Source organism: Lactuca virosa, chromosome 6 (genome assembly GCF_052849685.1).
Source record: "Lactuca virosa cultivar CGN04683 chromosome 6, Lactuca_virosa_CGN04683_v6, whole genome shotgun sequence".
NCBI lineage: Eukaryota > Viridiplantae > Streptophyta > Magnoliopsida > Asterales > Asteraceae > Lactuca > Lactuca virosa.
In genome coordinates, this window is record NC_136431.1 from 83,865,235 (window position 1) to 83,892,898 (window position 27,664).

A 27,664-nucleotide genomic window follows, 5' to 3' on the forward strand; every position below is an offset into this window, starting at 1 on the left:
GGAGCCGAAATAGACCGAGCGTTCGGTTCATTTCGGTTCCCGAAAAATCCGGAACCGAAATAAACTGAGCGTTCGCTCTATTTCGCTTGTCTAATTTTTAGAGAGAGATTTGAGGATTCGGTACCGACTCTGCTTCCATCATTCCCAAACCTTGTAAAAATTTATTGAAGCTTGCTTCTGGTAAGGCTTTAGTGAATATGTCAGCCAGTTGATAAGAGGACCGAACGAAATGTACTTCCACGTTCCCATCTTCTACATGGTCCTTGATGAAACTATATCTCAGTGCAATATGCTTTGTCTTTGAGTGTTGCACTGGATTGTGACATATTCTTATCGCGCTTTCTGAGTCACAATAGAGAGGTATTTTCTTCATACTTAGTCTGTAGTCTCTTAGTTGGCTTTGTATCCATATCACTTGTGAGGTACAGGATGCTGCAGCTATGTACTCAGCTTCGGCTGTTGAAAGAGACACACAGGTTTGCTTCTTGGACTGCCAACTAACAAGTTTACCGTCAAGGAATTGGCATCCACCAGTTGTGCTCTTTCGGTCCAGACCACATCCTCCAAGATCGGCGTCAGAAAAGGATTGAACAAAGAATCCGGATCTAGCAGGGTACCAAAGACCGAGAGAAGAAGTTCGCTTTAGATAACGGAAAATATTTTTCACTGCAACCATGTGAGGTTCTCTTGGATTTGCTTGAAACCTGGCACAATAACAAACAGAAAACATAATGTCTGGCCTACTAGCTGTTAGATACATAAGAGACCCTATCATTTGACGATAGAGTGTTACGTCAACGGCAGGTTTTTCCAGAGATGGTGTTAACTTTGTGCCAAACGCCATAGGAACCTTCACTTTCGAATCTCCCGTCATACCGAACTTTGCCAGCAAGTTCTTCGTGTAGGCCTCCTGGTTGATAAAAATGCATTCTGTACCCTGTCTTATATTCAAACCAATGAAAAAATTAATCGGACCCATTGCGCTCATTTCAAATTTAGTCTCCATCAACTTCCTGAATTCAGCTGTTAGGCTAGGATTCGTGGAGCCGAAGATGATGTCATCGACATAAATCTGAACTATCATTAGATGTTCGCCTTCTTTCTTTCGGAAGAAGGTTGGGTCAACCGAACCTTACTTGAATTTCGACATTTTAAGAAAGCGAGTTAAATTTTCATACCAGACCCTCGGTGCTTGCTTCAGACCATATACAACTTTATCTAACACATAGCAGTGATCAGGGTATTTCTCGTTCACGAACCCAGGTGGTTGCTCAACATACACCGTTTCTTCTAGTTCTCCATTCAAGAAAGCACATTTCACATCCATTTGGAAAACTTCGAAGTTTTTATGAGCAACATATGCCAGAAAGATTCTAACTGCTTCCAACCTTGCTACAGGAGCGAAGGTCTCCTCATAGTCTATCCCTTCTTCTTGGCAATATCCCTTCACCACCAACCGAGCCTTATTACATATGACGTTTCCCTCTTTGTCCAACTTATTCCTGAAGACCCATTTTAAGCCGACCACTGAAGCATCCTTTGGAGTGGGAATCAACCTCCAAACTCGATTACGTTCAAACTCATGGAGTTCATCTTGCATAGCTTGTACCCAATCAGCATGATCAAGTGCAGCATTAACTGTCTTTGGTTCGACTTTGGAGACAAACAAATTAAACATACAAAATTCAGCATTAGAGAACAATGCAGTTTGTTTCGCTTTCAATTGAGAACGTGTTAGAACTCGCTCAGATGATTCACCAATTATTTGTGCTTTGGGATGATCCTTAGTCCATTTCGTTAGAGGAGGGTAATTAGGGTCATAGTCTGGATCCAACTCTGCATTTACCTCTTCTTCAAGTTCTGATTGATCACCTTCTTCATTTGTATTCTCATTCTCCCCCTCAAATGGCAAAGCGTATCCTTTGTCCGGTTCTGAATTCTCCTCCTCTGTTGGAGTTGGATTCTCCCCCTCGATTGGACTATCATTGGTTAGGGATGGAGTTGGATTCTCCCTTTCGAGAGACAGATTGGTTGTCTTTGGTGCAGATGAACCCTCCCCCTTGAACGTTAAGCTGTTGTTTTGAGGGTCAGGTGAGGGTTAACCACCAGTTGGTTTAGGAGGTTCAATTTCCATTTCTTTTGCAGCTTCATCAATGATCTTTTTCAAATTATCGATTTTGTTGTCTGCTGCTTTCGCCTCTGAGTGTGCAGCCTTCTCTGGTTCATCAAATAGCCTTATGTACTCTTCAAACAGGTTGGAAATTGGAACTGAGACTTGTCCTGATTCAGGAAATATTTCCCCCAAGGCACTTTTGCTTCTTTGAACTTTCTTCATGTAGTTGTCATCAAAGGTTACATAGTATGTTTCTTCAAGACGTTTTGAGTGTTTATTCAAAACCCTGTATGCCTTTGAAGTGAGTGAATAACCAAGAAAAATTCCCTCATCAGCTTTGACGTCAAACTTGTTTCGGTTCTCTTTGGAATTGAAAATGAAGCACCTTGAACCGAACACGTGGAAAAACTTAACGTTGGGCTTTCGATTGTTCAGAATCTCATACAGAGTGATGGAGAATCGTTTGTTAAGTAAGGATCGGTTCTGAGTATAACACGCGGTTGCAACTGCATCAGCCCAGAAGTATAGCGGAAGAGAAGCGAAGCTTAGCATGGTTCGGGCTGCCTCACATAAAGAACGGTTTCGTCTTTCAACAATTCCATTCTGTTGTGGTGTATAGGGAGCTGAGAAGTTGTGAGTTATTCCCTTGTCAGCCAGAAAATCCTCAAAATCTTTATTCTTGAATTCAAGCCCGTTGTCGCTTCTGATATTTCTCACCAGCTTTCACAGCTACACTTCCACTTGCTTGATGAACGTCTTCAACTTGGGAGTAGCGTCTGATTTCTGTTTAAGAAAGAAAACCCAGGTGAAGCGTGAAAAATCATCTACTATGACAAGAACGAACTTACTACCACCGAATTTTTCGATAGCCGAAGGTCCACATAAGTCAATATGCAGAAGTTCAAGAGCTTCAACAATCTTTGTATTGATTCTTGTAGGATGGCTCTTTCTGCTTTGTTTTCCCATCTCGCATGTTGCACACAGGTGGTCCTTATCAAACTTGAGAAGAGGAAGGCCTCGAACATGATCACCAAGCACCAACTTATTAATGTCTTTGAAGTTCAGGTGTGATAGGCGTCGATGCCATAACCAGCTTTCATCAGTGTTCGCCTTTGACAATAGGCATATTGCTGGTTTTCCTTGAATTGGGTTGAGATTTAAAGGATACATCTCTCCTTTGCGTTCAGACTTCAACATAACTCTTTTGGATTGCTTCTCAATTATTTCTGATCCCTTATCATCGAATGAAACCTTCAAACTAGTTCCCACAACCAATTGTGATACACTGATGAGGTTATGTTGCAACCCTTCCACATAAGCTACTTTTCGAATCGAGAAGTCTCTGTTGGTTATCATTCCATATCCTTTGATTGTGCCATAAGAGTTATTTCCATACTTCACACATCCACCATCCTTATGGGACCGAAACTCCCTCAACTCTTCCCTCCTTCCTGTCATGTGACGCGAGCAGCCACTGTCTATGTACCATTCGTCATCGAACTGCTCGTCACTAATAACCTGCAAATTCAAGAAAATTTAGGAACCCAAAGTCTCTTGGGCCCTGGTGAGTCTTTTACAGAAAAAGGAAGCAGTAGAAATATCAACCAAATAAGTTCTTTTGATTAGAGTAGTTTGGTCTTTTCTTTTGATGGTATACACCTTGATTTTGTTTTTATCTTGTTTAAATTGTGGTGTATTAGATGGTGTGTTGTTAGATGGTTTTGGAATATTCTTTTGAATCCTAGGTTTAGCTAACTTTTTCTTATTATTGATATCAGAATCTGAATCTAGCTTTCCCTTTCCTTTGATGTCCTTCACTGAATTCGATTTTCTTTGGGAGTAGGAAGGACCGAAACTAGACTTTCGGTTGTCAGCCTTGACGTTGTGACCGAAACTTGACGTTCGGTTCTGAGCTCTGGTATTGGAACTGAGACTAGAGGTTCGGTTCTGAGCTTTGGCATAATAGGAGTTTGGACTAAAACTTTCCTTTCTGTTTGGCTCGTTATTTTCTTTGACAATTGACTGTTTCTTGGAAGGAACGTAGTTAGGGTTTTGAGATTGCCAATACCGTTTTCGCTTATTCAGATTTTTCATGTATCTCTGATTTCTTTGGCGTTTCTGTTCAGCTAACTACTTTTGAGATTTATGAATATTGAAGCTTGATTTTGGCTTCTCCTTTTGAGTTTCGGTAGTCTTGAAAGGAGCATTCAGTGTTTTCTTTGGTTCTTCAGGTATCTCTTTTGTTCCACTTGTGCTTGGTTTGTCAAAACTTGAGGGTTTGTTGATGGGTTCAGCAACATATCTACCTTTTACCCTCCATGAGGTTCGCTCTGATAAGCCGATGGTTTCGTCTGCGTTATCAATAGGGGCTGACCAGAAATAATCGTCGCACCCTTCAGCATTGTCTGTGTCGACCAAGATTTTCAATTCTGCAGTTTGTTTTGCAGTGACCCCTGTAACAGCATATACCTTATTTGGCACAGTTTGAACCTTTTGATAAACCATTGCTTTCTCTTTGAGTTTCTGTGGCTTATCCTTTAACAGGCGAGCGTATTCAACCGAGTTTTCAGATATGAGGGGTTTCTCATTCTCGATTTCGCTCTTCATAAATTCAGAGCAATCAACCACATCTTCTACCGAGATTTCGCTCATCTCACTTTCCTCATCAAATTCAGACGTGTTTTCTATATTCATTTTATGTTCTGAAATTAATTTGGCGTTAGACGAGTCAAATGATTGAATGGTCTCGGACTTAATTTTTAACCTATCATTTTCATCTAAAAGATTTTTGAGCATACACTTATGTTCCTTAGAGTCAATGAAGGTCTCTATCTTGTCTAGTCCGATTTTATAAGCGATGGATGTCTCTTCTGAGGACATTATGGATTCACATTCAGCGATGACCTCATCCTCCTTAAATTCAAGGAAGGGTAAGATCATCTTATGAATCTTTTTCCCTATTTCACAACTTAAGTGCAACTGAGCAATATTTGTATATAAGCGTTTAGCAATTAAGCAAAAAACATTCCTTTGTTTTAAAAACTTTAAATTGTCTCGTTGCAAATAAATAATTTCATCCCTAGCCCTATTTAACTCCATCTCCTTCAGCTCAATCCACATCCTTCTTTCCTCACTCTTTGAAGACACCCTGCTGAGTTGGTCAGTTAGGTTAGAGTTCATTAAGCGAGTTTGCATGAGACTACCACTTAAGTTAGAAAATTTAAATTTTAATTCATTTAATTCTTCTTCATAATTTGTTACTGGAACTTTAAGTGATTCAAGGATGGATTGTACCTTTTTGATCAGCCAATCACAGTCGTTGATCTTCTCACTCACGGATTTGGCTGCAAAGCACTTGTCCTCAGTCAGGTTCGGCTCCTTAAGCTCACTTTCGGTTGGTCTTCCAGCTGTAACCATTAAACATTTTCCAGTCGAACCAGTATCCCTCGCCACATAAGCTCTTCCATGTGTGGGCTTTCTCACTTCTTCATCCTCAGAATCAGTTGACCAGACTTCAGCGCCACCAAACTCATCTTCATCCATATTTTCCTGCACAATCAAGGCATTCATTGAACTGTTAGTTGCCTTTTTTTTCTTGATTTCTTCCAACTTTCGCATGTAATACGCCTCATCATCTTCACCATCCCTTTTCTCAGCCATCTTCCTCAGCATGCAATCTTTGGCAAAGTGGTTCTTGCCATGACAGTAGTTGCAGTCGAATCCAGAGTCTCCTGCAAGCTTGCTTTCCTTCTTGTCGTCATCCTTTTGAGAGGTATTCTTCGTTTCTTCTTTCACCTTCTCAGAACTGTAACTTCCTTGCCAGTTTCGGTTCTTATTGACAGGGAACTTCTTTCATGCAAACTTCTTTGGGTTGGTGACCATCATTGCATATTCTTCGCTTGTAAGGTCACACTCAGACATATCTGACTCTTCCTCTTCTTCTGCAACACTTTTTCCTTTTGAGACAAGGGCCAACGATCCCACACCCGAAACTATCTTCGCCTCCTTGGTTACCACACTCTCATGGGATTTAAGTATACCCACCAGTTTCGCTAGCGAGTATGATTTAAATTGTTCGTGAGCTTTCACCGTTGAAACCACTGCCATCCATTCTGGTCTCAAACCATTCATGAAGGTTACTTTTTGCTCGATCAGTTTTCTTTCTATACCATGCTTGATCATCTTGCTAAGGAGATGACTGAAGCGATCGAAGGTTTGTATCAGTTTCTCTTCAGGTTTATGTTCGAAAACTCCAAATTCTGAGAGCAACAAGATTTGAATAGAGTGTTCTAGATCTTCATCGGTTAAGTAGAGTTCTTTCAACCTATCCCAGATTTCTTTAGCCGTCGTGCATGAACCCACTAACCGAAAAGTGTCAGATTGCAGTGTGAATCTGATCATTCTCATAGCTTTCACATTACATAGCACCTTGTCCTTTTCATCCTGTGGCATCTTATCTACGTCCGCCACGAGCTGATTATATTCTTTTTGAACCTTTACTGTCATGTTTGTTCCAGAGTGAACAAACGGCCCAAGCGTGATAGCTTCCCAGATGAGATAACCATTATCTTCAGATCCAACTACGTAATCTTCAAAGTGATGCGCCCACACTTCATAGTCTTGAGTGTAAAGAATGGGAACCCTTGTAGTGGATCCAATGCTGTTAGAGATGTTGATGGGATTTGTTTGAGAATCTTCGTGAGACATGGTGAGCCTTTCCTCAGAACTGCTAGAATCAGACCTGTAAACTTGAGATTAGGGTTTTATCAAACACAAGAGTTACCGTCGACAGGAAGAAGACGGCTTCTTTATATTCGATAAAAGCGGAAACCCTAAAGAATTCTTAACACAGAAGGAATGTGTATTGATCACACAGTCTCCTGCTCTGATACCAATTGTTATAACAAAGTTCTAGTAGGATCGATAGATTCTAAGCAGATAAACAATAAATAATATAATGAAGAACGCAGGAATGGTTTAACTGATGTCAAATGATTAAACTTTAACACCTCAGAAGAGCTCGATTAAGAACTTCGACTGTAGAGGTGTTTAGGGTTACAAAGCAATAATGACTATAATCACGACGTTATCTAAGGCATGCATGCATGCACTATATGTTGGGTTTTGAGCATTCTAACACTCCTATGGTGTACATGCTACCCTATAAACCTTGGATCTATGTTTTCTCTATTATACATGCAAATATTAACTATTCCAAGGTTTCATCCTAACTAGCATATTATGAAGCACCTATACTACAAAGTTCTAGTTAGATGACATACCTTTTGATGTAGCTTGATGTCTTCAAGCTTTAAGAGCTTAGCCCCAATAGTGTGGAAGCCTCAAATGGAATCACAAATCACCAAAACACCTTGAAAGAACTTGAGAGAATATGTATGCACACTAAAATCGGCCCACTCTTATTTTCACACACTTGTTCCAATTTTGTGAGCCAAGGACCCCTTTATATATTATGGAGGATTAGGGTTACATCCATGTAAACCCTAATACCCATGACCTTTCATTTACATAGGATCCATGGGTTAAAAGCTCCATGGACCATCCATGAAAGCTTAGCCCAACCTAAATGAACTTGGCCCATTCCATATATATAAGAGTCCATATTTAACTAGTTCTTTTTGATCACTTAATTAATTCTAAATTAATTCTTGATCAATACTAATTAAATAATATGATTCCATATTAATATATTAGAACTTATAATATATTAATATAAATCATAAATATACTATTCTCAAAAGACTATCCATATAAATTGTGCCGGTGAAGTGCAACCCAAATGGACCATGCCGGGTCGGGTCAAGTACATACCAAATATAGTTATGGACTTAGACATTAATCCAATAGTCTCCCACTTGGATAAGTCTAAAACTATTATTGAGTATGACTTCAAAACCTAACTGGCAATCGTAGCTCTTAAAGCCGCTGTCGAACTCTGACCTTGTCAATGACTTGTCCATTAGATAAGGGATCATATATTCCTCCATTCTAGATATCATATGGACTGAGACATGGATTATCAATCATTCTCTCTGTCCATTTGTTGTTTCCCGATTTTCGATTTATGATGACTGACTGATTGAACAAATCAAATCAGTCCTGGCTTGGCCAAGCACTCACATGTGTCATCGCTAAATCATCGAGGGGCCCACATATATCGCTTTTATCCCGAAGGTAAAAGGAATGGATAAACTTCGACTCATATGGCTTGTTCTACTACTTGTTGAATCATACACAAATGCACATTTTATAACATCGAGTTACCAATGCGTTTTCGTGCAATCAATGTATAACCAACTCATAGTAACAACTCATATCTCTAGGTTTGAAGAATATAAGATATTATCGTCTCATGATCACTCGTGATAAAATCCATGAAGTGATTCAAATGAGCGCGGGTTGAATCCAATACTCAGAACTTATGAGCACTCATGAGTGTTGTAGCACCACTTTGTCCACCAACTTGGACCTCTACAAGCCAACCCATGACAGTCTTGATTCATATCTACTTCCAACATATGACCGACTGTGGATGGTTTGAATAACTTAATCATTCAGGAAGAGCGACTTAGTTATTCTGGAAGTCAAAACATGCAAAGTGAAACACAAGAATAAATGAATCAAATATGGTATCAAACCCTATGAATATAAATAAACACTTTTATTTATCACCATACTGATTACTTATTATTCATTGTTTCGGTTTTATCAACTTTATATTTGAATTAAAAACACTAGTTGTCCCATGCTCCAAGCATGTACACTATGTTTTTCTTAAACAATAGCTTTGCCATACACCAAGTATGCACTCTATGTTTGTCTATGATCCTTACTTTGTGAAATAAACCAATTGAACATAATTTCAATGATTCTAATTTCACACTCCCAAATCCTTATCGAAAAATGTGAGAATTTCAAATTCCTATCATTTATCGAAATCTGTTTAGATTTTAAACTTATATGCACTGACCCTCCTGTAATGAATATGTACAAAGTCACAACGACTTGTCAACAGTCATTATAAGGTATTCCAATGGAGATCAACTCCATGGAAACTAAGTCTCATATTCAAAGTACATTACTTTGGACATGCTTCTTGCATTAAGTTTTCTAATCTTACACAGATAACTTCCACCTATGGAGACAACTCCATATTCTCATTTTAACTATCACTTCTGAATAAGAGATGCCTCTTTTCAGAATATGTCAATATGGTCCTTCCAAAGCACTATACTTCCAACTGTCCCTGAGCAACCAATCTTTGGTAAACCTCAGATTGTCCTCGACAATTGCTTAATCATTTTAGTCATATCCAATTCTAGACCTTTTCCCTTCTTAATGCCTCTGGGCATTTGGAAAAATTTATAAATGACAAATATTATAGCACATGCAATCGATCCTGTACCCAAAGCAAATGGTACACGATTCATGATGTCTCACATAAAGACATGATTCTAGACCAGTCTTTTGCTACAATATTTTTATTTGCCATGTTTTCAAAATTTGACTATGAAGAGGGATGCCGTAATCATAATCGAATTTTGAGAACGCAATATATAGAATTTCCTTAAGTTGAACCAATCCAACATGAAATTCATATATATATTATTGACTAAAGATGATTAAGGTCTCAATCTAAGCCTTTAGAACTGAAATGAAGTATATCCTCTCCCTTAATTATAGCAAAACAACTTTTTCAATCCCTGCAGCCTCACGAATTGAAACTTTTGTTTTCTATAATTAACATTGCTAACTTGCAACACTAACAATAATTATCATGCTCCCACTAACATGATGATTATTAGCATAACACTTATGCTCCCACTAGCTTTGACATGTACTCAGAAATCAGCTGGACTTCTAGAAATCAATACTTTATTGACTTTCTTACCAAAGTTCAGATTTCTGATACGAGATGCTTTGATAAAACTTTATCAAAATCATACACCTTTCCTTAGATAGCATGCATGTGTGTCTAAACAATTTCAGAACTATGAAAAGGGATGCCGTAATCATAGTCTTAATTGTTTAGACCTTTTGCCATCTACTTCAAATCTACTTGGTGGAAGTGTTTCCTCACCATCATTTTCATGAATCGGAGAGAAACCTTATGACCCTTAGATTTTATGGTGTATATGTTCTTATCCATGTGAATTGTCAAAACCATAGTCATAGGACAAGGATAATGACAAATCCAAACTCATATGGACTGAACTTATGCAATCTTAACTTCTTGCCACTTGGCAGTACAGAGCCTGCCATTGCTTCCAAGTTGTTATGCAACCAATTGAGAACTTTCAGAACTCCTATGCAAAGCCAACTTTAACTGGAATGGGCACAGAATATGTCAACACGATAGGTTATAAACCTCAAGTCGTGTGCTAGTGAAGAACCTCAGGTTTTATTCTTGATTAGTTCTTGAAATTCTTTTTAGGATCTTTAAGAATCCCACTATCCTATTGACATATAAGACTATCTTGCCAAATATTCAAGAGATAGTGCAGATTCTTTATCAAGACAAACACTTCACACAATTGGCCTTAGTTGGTCTTTGTTTTATCCAAAACATCACAACTTACCAATTTCAAATGTACAAGAGTAGGACACTTTTACTCTTACATTTGACAAGTGTTTTAAACCTTTCTTTAAGATATGTCACTCAAGTTACAATCTTGGAGTACGACTCTAAGAATTGTTTTGGAACGAAGTATGACTCATCTTCCTGATCTAACCATTTCAACAATTCATGACTCCTCTTCTTAGTCATAAGAATGCACTAAGATGACCTTTAGAGGACTAATTGTGATATGATTTCTAAATCATTAAGATGATCACAAACATGATACTAAAGTACTCTCCCATCTTTTCAGATTTGAGAAACTTTTATCTTTCTGCCTAATTTGATTCTTCCCATTCGTTCTGCCATACATTGAGACTTTTCCAATGTTTCAGAATTATACTTAAACTTGTAAGTATAACCATATTTACTAAACTTTAGTAAATCAAATAGTCTTAACGAGCTTTGTGGTGGACATGACCAGTGCACAAGAATGTGTACTCGATCCCTTTAGTCCTTCACTTGACTCACACATCCATGTGAACAAGTAATTAGTCTTGATTTTCCAATGCTTGAAAGTTCTCATTCATCATACTATTCAACTTGCATGATTCCAACTTTCGGTCCAATTGAAACTTGGGTGATGAGGAACTTTCCTGATTTGGTAAATTTAGACACTACCACAAATGAAAGAACCAAATCCATTTTCCAATATTGCTGTCAGTGGAATCATATAAGCAACAATTTTCCACAAATGTCATTGTAAGGATACTTCAAATAAATAAAATTAAACAATTTTCTTTTATTTTAAAACTTTGCGGAAAAACTTATCCTTACAATCCACATGGAAAATTGTTGTTATCTATTCCTTAGCAATATATCATAACTTCTTAAGCAACTGCTCAAAATTCTGATGCGATCGAAATCCACCTTCGCGATCAGAATCAGCATATACTTCCTTTAAGATTTCTCTCTATTCTTTGATTCTTAAAACATCAACATGTGACCCAGTCACATCATGTAATGAGGATCTCAGAATAGAACTTAACAGAGTTAGATAATGGGCTCTACCTGATGTAGAGTCAAACTTATTGACTTTAACATCCTTAGGTAAATTTGGCAGCTTTGCAATCAACGCCCCTTCCTTTGGCAAAATAAACATATGGACCCTTTGGTAATGGGACTATCTCAGACTTAGCCTTTCTCTTTACCATTTGGTCAACTGGGTTGACTATGGCCAATCTCTTTCCATTGGGAAGAGAATGCTTTTTCTGGATTTCCAGTGTCACCATTGTCACTGTCCATAAATTGGGAAGTTGATATTCTAATCAAATTTGCTTTACTATCGTTCCAAATCATTGCTGATTCAGCAACACCAAGCAAATAGATATGATCATTAAGGTTCATGTCATAGTCTGTTTCATAGTAGTCCCAAAGGAACTCACTATGTGACTTAGAAAGTGATTGAACGTCCAACTTTCTCAAGACTTTGACACCCAACTCTCCCGGCTTGTCAATATGTGACTTAATCTCCAAGATGCGATCACACATAGACCTTGCTTGCCAATAGGGCTTGAGTGACCTTGAACTTTTCAAGTCTTTAAACTTGTGGGTCAGGGAGAATAATTGGAGGAGGTGGAGGAAGAGAAGTATGACTTCCATGAGCCAAACTCGGGAAGTCATATTCATTAGGAAAGCTTGGTTTGGGAAGATCATTGTTGTCTAAACCAGACATCAACAATGGGAGAAATTCACGTAAAGTTGATTTAAGTCCTTAATATAACACCCAATATGATATATTAAGGCTAGGACCCAACAAACTATTTTATAACTTGGAAGAGGGATGTCGTAATCCAAGCTATAAAATATTTGAAGGTAGGTGAATGACGATTCACCAATTTCCATCAAGATAAACGAAATGTATTATTAGGTTTTAATTTGTTTTGAAACTCCTAGATTCTTTTGAGATTCATTGAACTTTTCAATGGCATGTTTCAATCTCGAGTGTGCCCTTCAGGTTTTGTGACTGGGATGCCGAGGATCACAAAACAAGGTGTGAAGTAACCATGCAAATATACTTGGTACCCTTAATATTTACCCCTCAATCGATGTGCCGGTTAACCACACACGCTCCAATGATACTATGATAAACATTAAGTTACCCTTTGCCTACCTTGTTAAGTCCAGGTTAGTGTGTCGGTTAACCACACACACTCCACTAACAGCTTAAACAAAGTGCAAAGTGTAATTTCATGGATTAGCACCTTATTCACATTTTCCTAAGTAACTAAGATTAGGAATTTATAAGTGTTTAGTTACTTAGTATTTATCATTATACTTATAATGAAGGGAGAATTATAGTCCTTGTCCTACCTGTTCGGCTAACGACCCTCCACCGGTCAAGGAAGCGGTGAGTGAGAGTGGACACCCATTAAACTGCCATTTTATAGGCAGTAACCTTATACCCCCCTTATAGACTGGCTTCGTGAATGAGGCCTACTAATGGTAAGACGACTTGCTCTTATACATATAATATATTAAACTTTTAATATTATAATAGTATAAGGGTGTATTTTAGACATTTAAAATACTTGGTGGTTTAATCTATTAATTAAACTAGACTTTTAATTTAATTAAACTCAAACCATATATTTATGGATTTAATAATACTCTTTTAATTAGACGCTTTAATTAACTATTAATAAAGTCCATAAGAGTTAATTTGAACTATTCAACAAAACATCATAATTCCAATTATTAAACTCAAAATTAAAACCATTTAATTAATTGTTTAAGTTATGAACCCAAGAGTTTTAGAATTCAATTCTTTTTTTCATAAAAAACTTTTTCCAAATTCCAAAACTTGAGGCCAAGTTTTGTAACTCTTGAAAACTTTTGGATTCCATAACTTATGGAGTTAAATACTTGTTTTATGATGAAACTTTTCATGTTCCATAACTTAAGAACAAGTTATGAAATTCTTTAAAACATTAAGACCAAGTTTTGTAACTCCATAAAAACTTTGAATCAAAATTTTTTTTATTAAAAAAAAACTTTCATATCCATAACTTATGGAAGTTTCAAAACTCTTAAGATCACAACTTTTAAAAAAACTTTTGAGCTCCAAAATTTTATGACAAAATATGTAACTCCTTAAAATATTTAGATCAAACTTTTAAAACTAATAAAATAATCATATCATTTTATCTTTTACTAAATTTGACCTAATTCAACTCATATAACAAATGATTCAAATTTTACAAATAATTCGTTTTTCACAAAACAAGTAATTATCTTAAAATTTGACAAACGTCATGTTTTTTTTCTTTTTTTTTCAACTTGAAAAAAAACATTTGCATCAATATAACAGAAAACAACTCATGGCTCTGATACCACTGTTGGGTTTTGAGCATTCTAACACTCCTATGGTGTACATGCTACCCTATAAACCTTGGATCTATGTTTTCTCTATTATACATGCAAATATTAACTATTCCAAGGTTTCATCCTAACTAGCATATTATGAAGCACCTATACTACAAAGTTCTAGTTAGATGACATACCTTTTGATGTAGCTTGATGTCTTCAAGCTTTAAGAGCTTAGCCCCAATAGTGTGGAAGCCTCAAATGGAATCACAAATCACCAAAACACCTTGGAAGAACTTGAGAGAATATGTATGCACACTAAAATCGGCCCACTCTTATTTTCACACACTTGTTCCAATTTTGTGAGCCAATGACCCCTTTATATATTATGGATGATTAGGGTTACATCCATGTAAACCCTAATACCCATGACCTTTCATTTACATAGGATCCATGGGTTAAAAGCTCCATGGACCATCCATAAAAGCTTAGCCCAACCTAAATGAACTTGGCCCATTCCATATATATAAGAGTCCATATTTAATTAGTTCTTTTTGATCACTTAATTAATTCTAAATTAATTCTTGATCAATACTAATTAAATAATATGATTCCATATTAATATATTAGAACTTATAATATATTAATATAAATCATAAATATACTATTCTCAAAAGACTATCCATATAAATTGTGTCGGTGAAGTGCAACCCAAATGGATCATGTCGGGTCGGGTCAAGTACATACCAAATATAGTTATGGACTTAGACATTAATCCAACACTATATATAGCTAAACCCTACATAATAATCACGGATGGACAGGCCCAATCCGGATATACAATACTAAGCCCATGACGCAACATAAAATACCCAACAACTTTAATTTCATTAAATTAATAATTGATTCTTCATTTTAAATTTTAAATTTCACACTCTAGTTACATTAAATTAATAACATTAGAATAAAAAATAAAATAAAATTAATATATATTATAAAGTGATAATTTCATGTATTTATTTAAATCAACGATTGTAATTTTATATAACTAAAAAAATATCTCTTAATTAATAACTTATTTAAAATAATTGATTAATAATTTGAAGTTTTTACTATGAAAATTTAATTAACTTTATAATCATGGTTCTCACGGATTATATATATATATATATATATATATATATATATATATATATATATATATATATATATATATATATATATATATATATATATATATATATATATATATATATAGGGTGAGATCGGTTGAGAACTTATAGTTTTCCGAGAACCCGAGAACTCAAAGTGGAGCGTTAGATCAAAATTAATTCATTAAGGACATCATCGTCATCTTAACAATCTCATTTAATATTTAATTTTTTGTGTTATTGGAAATATTATTAGAAATGTCTAAAAATTTACATAATAAATCAATTTTTTCGGATTTTTATAAAAATAGTATTTTTTTTTTAAAAATGCAGATTTTTTAATTTTTTATAGAAAACATGAATTTTTGAAAAAAAAATTGAAAATTTTTTAATAAAAAAAGTACAACTTTTTTCAAAGCATTTAAAAATCAATAAAATGTTTTTAAAAAATAGAATAACTAAAAGATACTATAATTTTTTAAACCAAAAAATCAACATTTTAGGTACATATATGCATATTTTTACAAATGCATATATGCATATTTCATATACTATAATATTTGTAATGAAATCATAAGAAAACTCATTTTATTTACTAATCTATAAACACAATAGAATAAATATTTTATTCGATACAAAATAAAATATAAAAAACTAAAAATGCTACAAAATTTCGAAGTGTTTTCATGTCTTCATGTCAATATTTCCTTATTTTCTTCAATTTATCATTTTCACCTCTTCAATAGCCACCACAATTTTTTCCAAATCTACAAGAAAATTAAAAAAAAAAATTATTGATGCAAAAACACTCACAAAAATACATATGTGATTAAATGTGATTAACAAATGAATCACATGCGATTCACATATGAATCACATTTACATATGACATCATATGTGAATTACATTTGATTTTCAAATGAATCACATGTGATTCATATGTGAATCACATGTCATTTACATGTGAATCACGTGTGATTTACAAGTGAATCACATGTGATTTACATGTGAATCACATGTGATTCATACTCTATGGTAGCACAACTTTTTGCATCCTTTGTTACTTTAATTTAAGGTATGTGAACACATACCTTAAATTAATGAGACCAAAAACTCATAACAATTTGAAATCAGAAATCAATGATGGAACAGAAAATATCCCAAAGATTAATTAAAATATACATCTTTCCTCAATGTAAAATGACCAAAATCCAAAAGAAAATGACGGTTATACTTTGATGGGATATTCCACACTAGCATATCGAAATCGAGTTGTCCTTCGGAGATCAGGAATTCCATATCTCTCTCTCTGAAATCCTTCACCTGGATAATGTAATATTTGAGCCATACTTTTCGAGAATGATATGATCACTTTATAATATAAAACATTTAGGAAAGAAAGGATAGAAAAAATTTCAGTCTCTTGCCTCAGGCCGGACATCAATTAGTGCAACACTTTCTCTCCCTTTCAACAGCTCAAAAGCCAACTTTCGGGATAAGTCTCTAGCATAGGTCAGGATCCAGTAAGAATTCGTGTAACCATCTGAGGATACGTAAGCTTCCACCAGAGCATCAGCTGGTTTTCAAGAAAGAGGAAAAAAAGGACATCCATACCATAAAGTGGTTGATGTTCCAAGCAAAAGCACAAAAGGGACGATCGGATCACTAGGATAAATGCCAATAATTCTCTCAAATCCCTCTATGGAAACATAAACATGTTGAAAGGTTGTCCCAACAGGCTTCAAGATACCATATGCTTTATCTTCTAAAGAATTTAGCACATTTTGGAGCTCTGGATGGAGCATATCCTTGGCAGATGCATAAGCTTTGCAACCAGGTACCCTGAAATCGACCATAAATCAAGACCTATAAATCATCCATAAACAGAGTCAAATAAAAGACAGAAACTAAGAGGAAGAAGTAAAGAAGAGAAAAATAGACCGCAGGGTATGTGATTGGTTAACTCGATAGAGGAGAGAAAAATCCACAGATGAATCGATTTTAGATTACCTTCAATGATTTAAGCCCTAACTTCTTGATATCATGACTAGAAAACCGATACGAAAGCTCTATCAACAATCGATTTTGAAGAACTGATTTTGTAGAAATCAATTCCCAGCAAGGCGTGTATTTGCGATCCATGAGCTTAATCGATTTTTATCGATTAATGATGAATTATCGATGGTTGACAGAGATGAGAGGGAGGCTAGAGGATCTTCGGCGAAGAGAATGGTAGGTCGATGTATGAGTGGTCTTCTACAGACGTATGGATGAAGGAGAAGAGACTGCACCTTCAATGGAGTCGAGATGATCGACAACAATGAATCCTAGACCGTGTTGGTCGTTGATATAGGTAGGGGTGGGCGTTGGAGGCGGAGGCGGAGGGAGGTGCCGATGGAATTAGGGAGGAGGTTGATGGAGTCAGTGAAGAATCGGGAAAAGGGAATGAGCGATAAAAAGAGACTAATTAGGGATCTGATATGATTATTTGGGGGATAATTTCTAAATCCCTAAAATGTCCTTATGTTATTTTTTTTAGATACCTTCCCATGTTTTTTTCCCATTTATTTACCAAAGTGTCATAAAAGATCTTAGCTCTTAACTTATTTTAATTCAAAGGTCCACTTTTAGTTCTCAAGTTTTCGAGAAAACTATGAGTTCTCAAATGATTCTTTTATATATATATATATATATATATATATATATATATATATATATATATATATATATATATATATATATATATATATATATTCGTCTTGCTGTTCAAGAAAAGAAAAGAAAAAATAAATAAATAAATAACAAGTTTGCAAATATACCTGTGTTGGGCGAGATACTCACAGTTAAGGCATTGGAGAGACTAAAAATACAAATGGTCAACTTCAGATATATCGTCCGTTCAATATGCATGTACATCAAAACGACACACAAATAATGACAATGGTAGGGACAATATTTTATTTATTCAAATATTACAAAAAAATACATGGAATAAAATTTTAAATTTGAATGTTTTGTTCCATTAATTAGAATATTAACATTGGGGTCGATTGAATCCAAAATTTTGTTTTATTGGTCAAACTAATACAAAGTAACAAACCACAATTAAAACGCGAGGAACCTCCTTAGTTCAAAATAACATAAACAAAACCCTCCAAACGGTAGCATATATTATTGATTTGCAGCAGAAAGTTAAATAATAAGAATATAAGATTATATACAATGGAAATGTTTTGAATTTGAAACAAATATTCATTCAATTATGAGTACTAAATTAATTTGAATGTATAAATAATATATTTCACATTACTAAAAATAAATGTTGTTTTAAAAGACTCCTTAATTTTCTGAATAGAGGACCTTTAATGACTGCATATTTTGTTGATTTAAACAACTCATTAATTTTATGCCGTAATTATTTCACAATATTCTAAATTGATAGACAAAATCATACAAAGTTACAAACTTTGTCTTTTATATTCTTAAATTTAACTTTGATAATAATATTTGTTTATAATTTTCAACGTTATATATTTGATAGTACATATATAATTAACCATATCTTATTTTCATATAAGATAAGATAATTGTCTTTTTAAATTTTAAATACTTGTTAAATTAATAATTTGAAAACGAAAGAGTCCAATAAGTTTGGGATAAAGACAACTGTGTAAAGCTATCCACTAACAAAACAAAGGAAATAATCAACATCATCTCCATTTCCAACTCCTTGAGTTCTCCTTCGTTTGCACATAGACTCTCTCACACACAGTGAGTGTGAAAAACCCTTTTCACACACCAATCCATGAATCACAACATACAATCAAACAGTATATATACACACATATATGTATACATCGTGCCCCACACACTAACCAATAGCATCCGTCCTTCTTTTCTTCTATCTTGTCAATCATGAGTGCTGTTCCTCCTCAAATTCTCTATCTCGTTCCTCTTCTTCTCCTTGTTTTCATCTCTTCATCATCTGCAAGAACGTCTCCTTCTCTTGTTTCTCCACTTCATCATTCAAAATCTCTGAGAAAAACCGGACACCAACTCATCAAGGAGCTCAATTTGCATCCGCATCTTGATGTTAACATCGTGAAGTCATACACCAATTCATCTTATCTTGACGATGAAGTCAAAATCACCCAATCCGGGATTGTCGAAAAACAGTTATCTCTCCAGGTTCTTGGTGATTCTGGTGCCACTGTTCACGATCTTGCTCAACATGCTGGATATTATAAGATTGAACATACAGTTGATGCTCGGTATGTAATATTTTCATAACGTCTCTCAACGTTACATATATTTTGCGTTAAAAATGAACACTTTGTTGATTTAACAGCAGATTTAATGTGAAAATGCAGTCTTTAATTAACTGTGCATATTAAAAAACAACTCTTAACACCTCTATTCTTTATCTTATGGGTATCATGTAAATTATATAAAAATGAAAACTTTTGGACGACAAACTGAACCCACTCTTTGAAAATATCTTGATGATTAGATAAAAATGTTGGTAAATTGGGTGGGAAAATAGACTAGTTCTTTATTCTATTAGTAGGTATTCTTCTATAGAATCTTTTGATGATGTCAGCATCTAATGAGTGGTTGGTACTTTTCTTTAAACTTCGACATATTTGTTTAGGATGTTCTACTTTTTCTTCGAATCAAGATCAGCCAAAACTGACCCAGTGGTTATATGGCTAACTGGAGGACCAGGATGCAGCAGTGAACTGGCTCTCTTCTATGAAAATGGTCCCTTCAAAGTTACCAACAACTTGTCTCTTATCTGGAACGATTACGGCTGGGACAAGGTCTGTTGAATCCAAAAAAAAAAAAAAAAAAAAAATCTCTAACATATCAAACCCTACAACCTTCATGTATATTAACAAGTTTCATGACAGGTTTCAAACTTGATATACGTTGATCAACCAACAGGAACTGGTTTTAGTTACAGTTCTAGTGATGAAGACATCCGCCATGATGAAACTGGAGTGAGCAACGATCTTTACTTCTTCTTGCAGGTTTGTTGATACATCCGTAATTCATTTCATTAAGAGAATCAGGTTTTGTAACGATTAGGATTAAATGATGTTGAAATTATGTAACGCACAGGCATTCTTTAAGGCGCATCCCGATTATGTCAACAACGACTTCTTCATCACTGGAGAATCATACGCTGGACATTACATTCCAGCTTTTGCAGCTCGAGTTAACCAGGGAAACAAGAACAAAGAAGGGATTCATATAAACTTGAAGGGATTTGGAATTGGCAATGGGCTTACTGATCCTGCAATACAGTATAAAGCCTACACTGATTTCGCTTTGGCTAATGATCTTATTTCCCAATCGGATTACAGCCAAATAAACCAACAAATCCCTGATTGTGAATCAGCAATCAAAGCTTGTGGTAAGCATAATTTCTTATTCTTGTATTCTTTTTTATAAGATTCATTACAAGCAAATAAGCCATTGTTTCTCCAGGCACAACGGGTACAACCTCATGCGAGATGGCATTGTATACTTGTCAGCAAATTTTCGAGGATATCCTGGATATTGCAGGCAATATAAATGTAAGAACAAACGATATATATTAGTTACCCAAAAAAACATGATTAATATATTAATTAACCTCGTGCGAAATCTTGGTCTTTATTTGCAGTACTATGATATTAGGAAGCAATGTCAAGGGAGCTTGTGCTATGATTTCTCGAACATGGAGGATTTTCTGACCCAATCATCAGTGAAAACAGCATTAGGAGTACCAAGCGACATAGATTTTGTTTCGTGTAGTGACACAGTGCATCAAGCTATGCTCGATGACTGGATGAGAGATCTTGAAGTTGGGATTCCAGCTCTATTGGAGCAGGGTATCGAAATGCTTATATATGCTGGAGAATACGATCTTATTTGCAATTGGGTTGGTAAGTTTTTGCTTTGATCATAACATAAAGAAATTAAATCATTAGTTGCACTGTTTATTGAGAAGAAAGTTATGAATTCTTGTAGGGAATTCAAGATGGGTTAATGACATGGCGTGGTCTGGTCAGAAAAATTTCGTAGCAGCAACGAATGTTTCGTTTGTTGTAGGGGGGAAAGAAGCTGGAGTTCTAAAGAACTATGGACCTCTTACATTCCTTAAGGTTCATGATGCTGGACATATGGTTCCAATGGATCAACCTATTGCTGCACTACAGATGCTACAACTCTGGACAACGGGCAAACTTACTAAGAAGGACACAACCATTCTACCATGATCGGGGTGTTTGTAAAGGAATTGAAGAAAAAGACATCAAACTATTGAAAGATTTTCCGTGTAATTGTCCAAAGTATTTTCTGTTTTTCTGCATATTGTGTTAGTGAAAGAAAATTTTACTTGTAATTAAACAGCAGTTTCCATTTGGAGTATTTATATACATGAAAAGAAACAAAAATGTTTGCATAGAACCATGTCGATTGTTGGTGAAAGGATTCTTAAGTATCTCAAACAGTAATAACATGTTCGCATGATTATCATGTTTACCAATCTTCTTCACTTTCACGTGAGTCTCAAAAGTGAAATGATAATGGAATGTTCATTGTTCGATCACTAATCTCAAACCAAACATATAGAACTCATGTTATCGCAAATTCTCAATACACAAGTGCTACCAAAGGGATTCTAGCCCGACGGTATCAGGTGTTTCCCTTCCTCCTTGAGGTTCAAGATTCAAGTCCCGGAACATAGTTAGAGTTAGGAGTAGATTAGATTTGTCATTCCAAAAAAACCAAGGTTTCACCTTGCCAAATCCCAAGATCACTTCGCAACTCATTGACCCACATAGCCTTCTTTTCCTTCCAACTCATGATCACATTACCAAGTGTAAACACATACACAACTCAATGAGTTCTCTGTGTCTGGTTCTGAAACATAGTCCGAACCAGAACATCCAGCCACTATACAATCTTAAAGCCTCCTTAGACAAGACCCACATTGAATGCGTCTTTCAAGTGCAATCATTTTTATCGCTTCCTTTGTTCTCTGGTCAACTTCTTTTATGTTAAGTTTTAGTTTCATTATGCATATGTGTCTATTTTAGTATGATTAATTGAAAGTTTCTGTTTTTTCACTAGAATGTTTGTATTGCTCAAGCTTGGAGCATATTTGGAGCTTAACTGGAGTTGAAACGCCTGGGGAAGCTAGAAGTTGGAATGAAGCAACTTAGAATAAGTTGGAATGGTTGTGTTTCTTTGACACAGGCTGTGTTCCACTTACAAAGACTGTCAGGGAGAATTTCTAATTTTATTATTAAGTCTGAAAGTTGCAGCTGACAAACATGGTCTGACACCCAAGCACGGGCCGTGTTTCTCACCTGAGGTGTTCTTTTGATTCCCAAAGATTTTTTAGGGGTTACATGTTGCACATGTTGGTTCTATTTGCTCAAGAATTATCATAAAATGATATTGTCAATAACATATAATCCTATCTGGTCACACCAATAAGAAGTAGACATCAATGGCTTGAAGAACCAGAGAGATATGGATTTCTCATTGATGATTATTTTATTGGATTCTGATGAACCCATCAACTACCAGGATGTTATGTCAAATTCTAAATCTGGTAAATAGCTTAAAGCCATGAACACTGAGATGCAATCCATGTATGAAAAATAAGTATGGGACTTAGTTGATCTCCATCCAAATAGTAAGGCTCTAAGGAGTAAGTGGGTTTTCAAGAAGAGAACTGACATAGATGGAAATCTACACACATAAAAAGGTAGACTTGTGGTGAAAGGTTTCACTCAAACTCATGGTATCGACTATGAGGAAACATTATCTCCTGTGGCTATGATCAAGTCTATCATAATACTATTTTCCATAGCCGCATATTATAACTATGTGATATGGCAATGGATGTAAAAATGGCTTTCCTTAATTCACACTTTCTTAATTGAAGATGTCTATATGGTTCATCATGAGGGTTTGTCAATCCTAAGCAACATAATAAAGTGTTTAAGCTTAAAAGATTCATTGATGGATTAAAGCAAGCAACTCGAAGCCGGGATATTCATTTTAATGCGAAAATCAAAAAGTTTCGTTTTTCATTAGAAATGAAGATAGCCCTATGTTTACAAGAAAGCTAGTGGGAGCAATGTCACATTCCTAGTTTTGTATGTGGATGACATACTATTATTTAAGAATGTCATTCCCTCTTTAATAGGAGTTAAGGCAAGGTTTAAGAAATGTTTCTCAATGAAAGATTTGGGGTAAAGCCCCTTATATTCTTGGTATAAAGATCTATATAGATAGATTAATGTGACTTATAGGTTTAAGTCAAAGTCCATACATTGACTAGATCTTGAAAAGGTTCAATATACAAGACTCTAAGAGAGGATTCTTACCAATGGCACATGACACCATATTGAGCTTGTCTCAATGTGGCACATGACACAAGGGTTGAGCTAGACATAATGAATGGTATTCCATATGCTTCTATAATTGATGTACGACATGTTATGCATAATACCCGATGTATCATATGATTTGAGCATGACGAGTAGATACCAACAAATTCGGGAAAAGGTCACTGAATTGTTGTGAAGAACACTTTGAAGTACTATGAAGGACTAAAGATATGTTCCTCGTATATGGATGTTTGGAAGAAGATATTAGTGTAATCCACTACACTCACAATCTGGTTTTGTCTTCATTATGAATGGAGGGGCGGTTTACTAGATAAGTTCCAAGCAAAACATGGCCGTGCAATCTACTACATAGTCATAATTGATAATACATTGTTGCTTCGGAAGCAACACAAGAAGCAGCCTAGATGAAGAAGTTCACTGAAGATTTAGAGGTCATCCCTTCCATTCAGGACCCCTTAGAAATCTTTTGTAACAATAAGGGTTCCATCATGTTAGCTAAGGAACCCAAGTCACATAAAAGAACCAGGAACATCCAACAGAGATTCAATATATGGAGATATGACATTTTCATTAATATTTGTTGTCTTTTATATTAACATGTTTAATCCTTGAATAAACTAGTTAAAATGTCCAAAGTCGATCATAGTTGTGGGAGCAACTACAAAGTAAGATTAATATTAATTGGATTGGTTGAATTTCTTAAGATGAATTGGAAAGGGGTTGCAACTTGGGGAAAAGTATTGGACATGACCCATTTCAATATCACTTCATGGATCGTCGTCTTGAGCGACTCTTGAATAAAATAGTATATTTGTATCATTAGACCTAAGATGCATATTAGAGACTCGGGTATGGGGAGTATTGTACTTTGATACGGTTCAATGTTGTTCTTTGACCATGCAGTTATAAAGGCTATGATTAGGTACAATATGATCTACACAAGAGGCATATGTAGTCAAGATGGGATTTGTTCCACTTATGTGTTAAGTGTGAGACATCTAAGGCACTTGATTCAAAGTTAAACACCATGCTAGTGATCCATGTCTCATGTTTAACATGATGTCTGAAACAAAGGGACAACTAATATATCACCTAAGTACATCAATTGTAGTTATGAGCTTTTAAGAATTAGATGTTGTTGAATATAACTTCATCATGTGTTATTGACGGTATTGAAATATTTCTATATGTTCACCACCGACTATATCATTCTATAATGCAATCTTAAGCAAGTGGAAGATTATTGGTTTTGTATGCTCAATAATGATCATGAAATGATATTGCCAATAACACATGAGCCTAAAAGGGTCACATCATTAACAAGTAGACACCAATTAGATCATTTTAACTAGTGAATTTGATTTATGTTTAAATATCATGTCTCTTGTATTTATTATTTTGATTCATACTGTATGAATTAATTTAAGTGTGTTGCATTTATATCATTTAACGGTTAAATGCTTTAAATAAATTTGTGTAACTTTTATTTATTTTAATGGTTAAAATAAATAATATATATATGGAGATATATTAATTATAAAAGTTATTTCTAAACATAAAAGGAGTTTATATTTTATAAAAGGAGTTTATATTTTATAAAGGAAGTTTATAAAATATAAGAGAGTGTGTGTAGGACGCACTTGGACCAAGTGTCACTCCTCATTTCTCTTTCCTCTCCTAATTTCGTTCATCACCACTTGGATGGTCCAATGATGTGGTCTTGATCCTTAGCACTCACCATTTAATGCATGGTGTTGTTTCCTAGTTAATTATTGCCTTGCATGCATCTTGTATGAAACAAAGAGTAAATATAAGTAAAAAAAGGTTTTCACTCTGTTTGGTACTCTTGCCTTGGACGAAATGATTGACACTCTATATTTTCTCTAATAGTTAGTTAAATAAACGCACTCTCTTAAATACCAAATTCATATTTGGTGCTTCACGATTAAGAGCTTGTATTTGCAAGAATCAGACTAGCATTCGGTGGTGTTGGAGCCTGTAGTAGACTTTCTTTAGAGGACCTCAACTTCGAGTTCTTGCCATCTTCACCAACTTTCAACCTCCCACGAGGACCAAAGACTTTAAAGTTTGTTGTTCTTATAACCCTTTATGGTTTCTTTTATCTTGTATGTTCATGTAAAGTGATCCTTGGTGGAATAAAATTGTTTTATCTTGTTTAAGTTTTTAAAAGGCTTCCGTTGAAAATTTCTTATTTATGAGTTTTTGAAACCTAAACTTGAACAAATTCCCCTCAGTTCCTAGAAAACATGGTTCGTGTTCCGAAACATGGTTGTGTTTCATGCCCGTGTCCCGAAAAAAGTCTCGAAATAGCATCGTACTTTATTTAAACCTATATGGATCATACTAGCCTCCAAACACGGGCCATGTTTCCCAATCACGGGTCATCTTTGGTGTTTATGTAACACTCATAAAAATTTCACCTGTTTAAAACTTTTTAATTCATTCAAAAGCCATTAAGTTCATACATCTTGTTTTCAAAATAGTTTAAACATCAGAGTATCCCCAGAACCATATCACATAAATCATAAAACATGAGGAGTGGTACGATCACGCCTTCGCCTTGCCACGATCTCCTGAAGTACCTGAAACATAACACTACAGCTGTAAGCCCGAAAGCTTAGTGAGTTACCCCCAAAATACCAACCACATATAACCATACACATATCATATCACAATACAGAACAGTCATGCATATCGAGTCTACATTGTGACTGGTCCGCCCGCACCGGGCCTTCAGTCCACCTGGTCCACTCTCCGAGTCTAAACATGTATACCGAGTCTACATTGTGATTGGTCCGCCCGCACCGGGCCTTCAATCCACCTGGTCCACTCTCTGAGTCTACAGTATGACTGGTCCGCCCGCACCGGGCCTTCAGTCGGCCTGGTCCACTCTCCGAGCCTCGGCACATCTGGGCCGCCCTCTCAGGGCCTTCAGCCTATCCGGACCGCTCGCTGGGCCTTCGGTCTTTCCGGTCCGCCCTGGGTATGTTGGCCTACAGCACAAAGCAGGACCCGCCTCAACCCAACCCCAGTCAAACAACCATGTGCACATAAAACAGTTAACCACATAACAATCCTCAGTCAAACAATGAATCTATCAGATCATGCAGCATAACAACATCCTAACCAGGATACCGACCTAACCGGTCACTAACATAACATTACCCTACATACCAGGGCACCGACCTTAACCAGGTCACTAACATAACACCATCCTAAAACCAGGATGCAGATCTAGCAACTCAAAAACATATCAAACAAATACCCGAATTTCCATCCGATAAAGGGCCGGCCTTGGTGTCGTAGACCCTGTTGATATAGTGAGGATAACTCACCTCGCAACTGCCGAACCGAACCACGAAAGCACTGGCTCGAAACAGTGCTCCAAACTCCAACACCTGATGCCATCAAGTGTTTCACAACATAAATATCCAAAATTACCATACCACCCCTGACGGTCAAACGGTCAAAGTCAAAGTCATCCTTCCTGACTGACTCTACTCGCCGAGTCAACCCGTTGACTCGTCGAGTCCTTAAACTCAGAAAACTCCCATAACACGACTCAACTCGCCGAGTCGCCCCAAGACTCGTAGAGTTCCACGATCTCTGAATTCCATCCTGTCCAACTCACTGAGTCGCCAACCGACTCACTGATCCGAAGCTTAACCAAAAGAGGTTGGGGTTCTGCGACCTGAATTCCATCCTGTCCAACTCACTGAGTCGGCAGCAGCTTTTTGGAAGCTACAATTTGCTGGTCAAATTTAGAAGGCATACTAGCAATTATAGTTACAGACTTATCCAAGTGGGAGACTGTTGGATTAGGTGTCTAAGCCCATAACTATAATTGGTATGTACTTGAATTGATAGCAGCACAGTCCTTTTGGGTTGCCCTCAACCTAGCAACTGGACAAGGAAATTATGAAAGGAGAGATATTAATTTATAAGATTAATAAATTAATATATATATATATATAAATGATTTATTAATATGTTAATGGATTAATATATTAATTAGAAATCATTA

The 27,664-nt window shown here is 35.8% G+C and overlaps 1 protein-coding gene across 1 annotated transcript; it reads left to right on the plus strand.

Annotated features, from left to right (window-relative positions):
* Positions 1-18,900: 18,900 nt before the first annotated feature.
* LOC145120051 (serine carboxypeptidase-like) lies at positions 18,901-21,798 on the plus strand. The gene is made up of 7 exons (XM_079055838.1): positions 18,901-19,479; positions 19,860-20,028; positions 20,119-20,238; positions 20,330-20,624; positions 20,699-20,787; positions 20,877-21,138; positions 21,224-21,798. The coding sequence occupies exons 1-7, from the start codon at positions 19,124-19,126 to the stop codon at positions 21,469-21,471; spliced, it is 1,539 nt and encodes a 512-aa protein (XP_078911964.1). The 5' UTR covers positions 18,901-19,123; the 3' UTR covers positions 21,472-21,798.
* Positions 21,799-27,664: the final 5,866 nt, after the last annotated feature.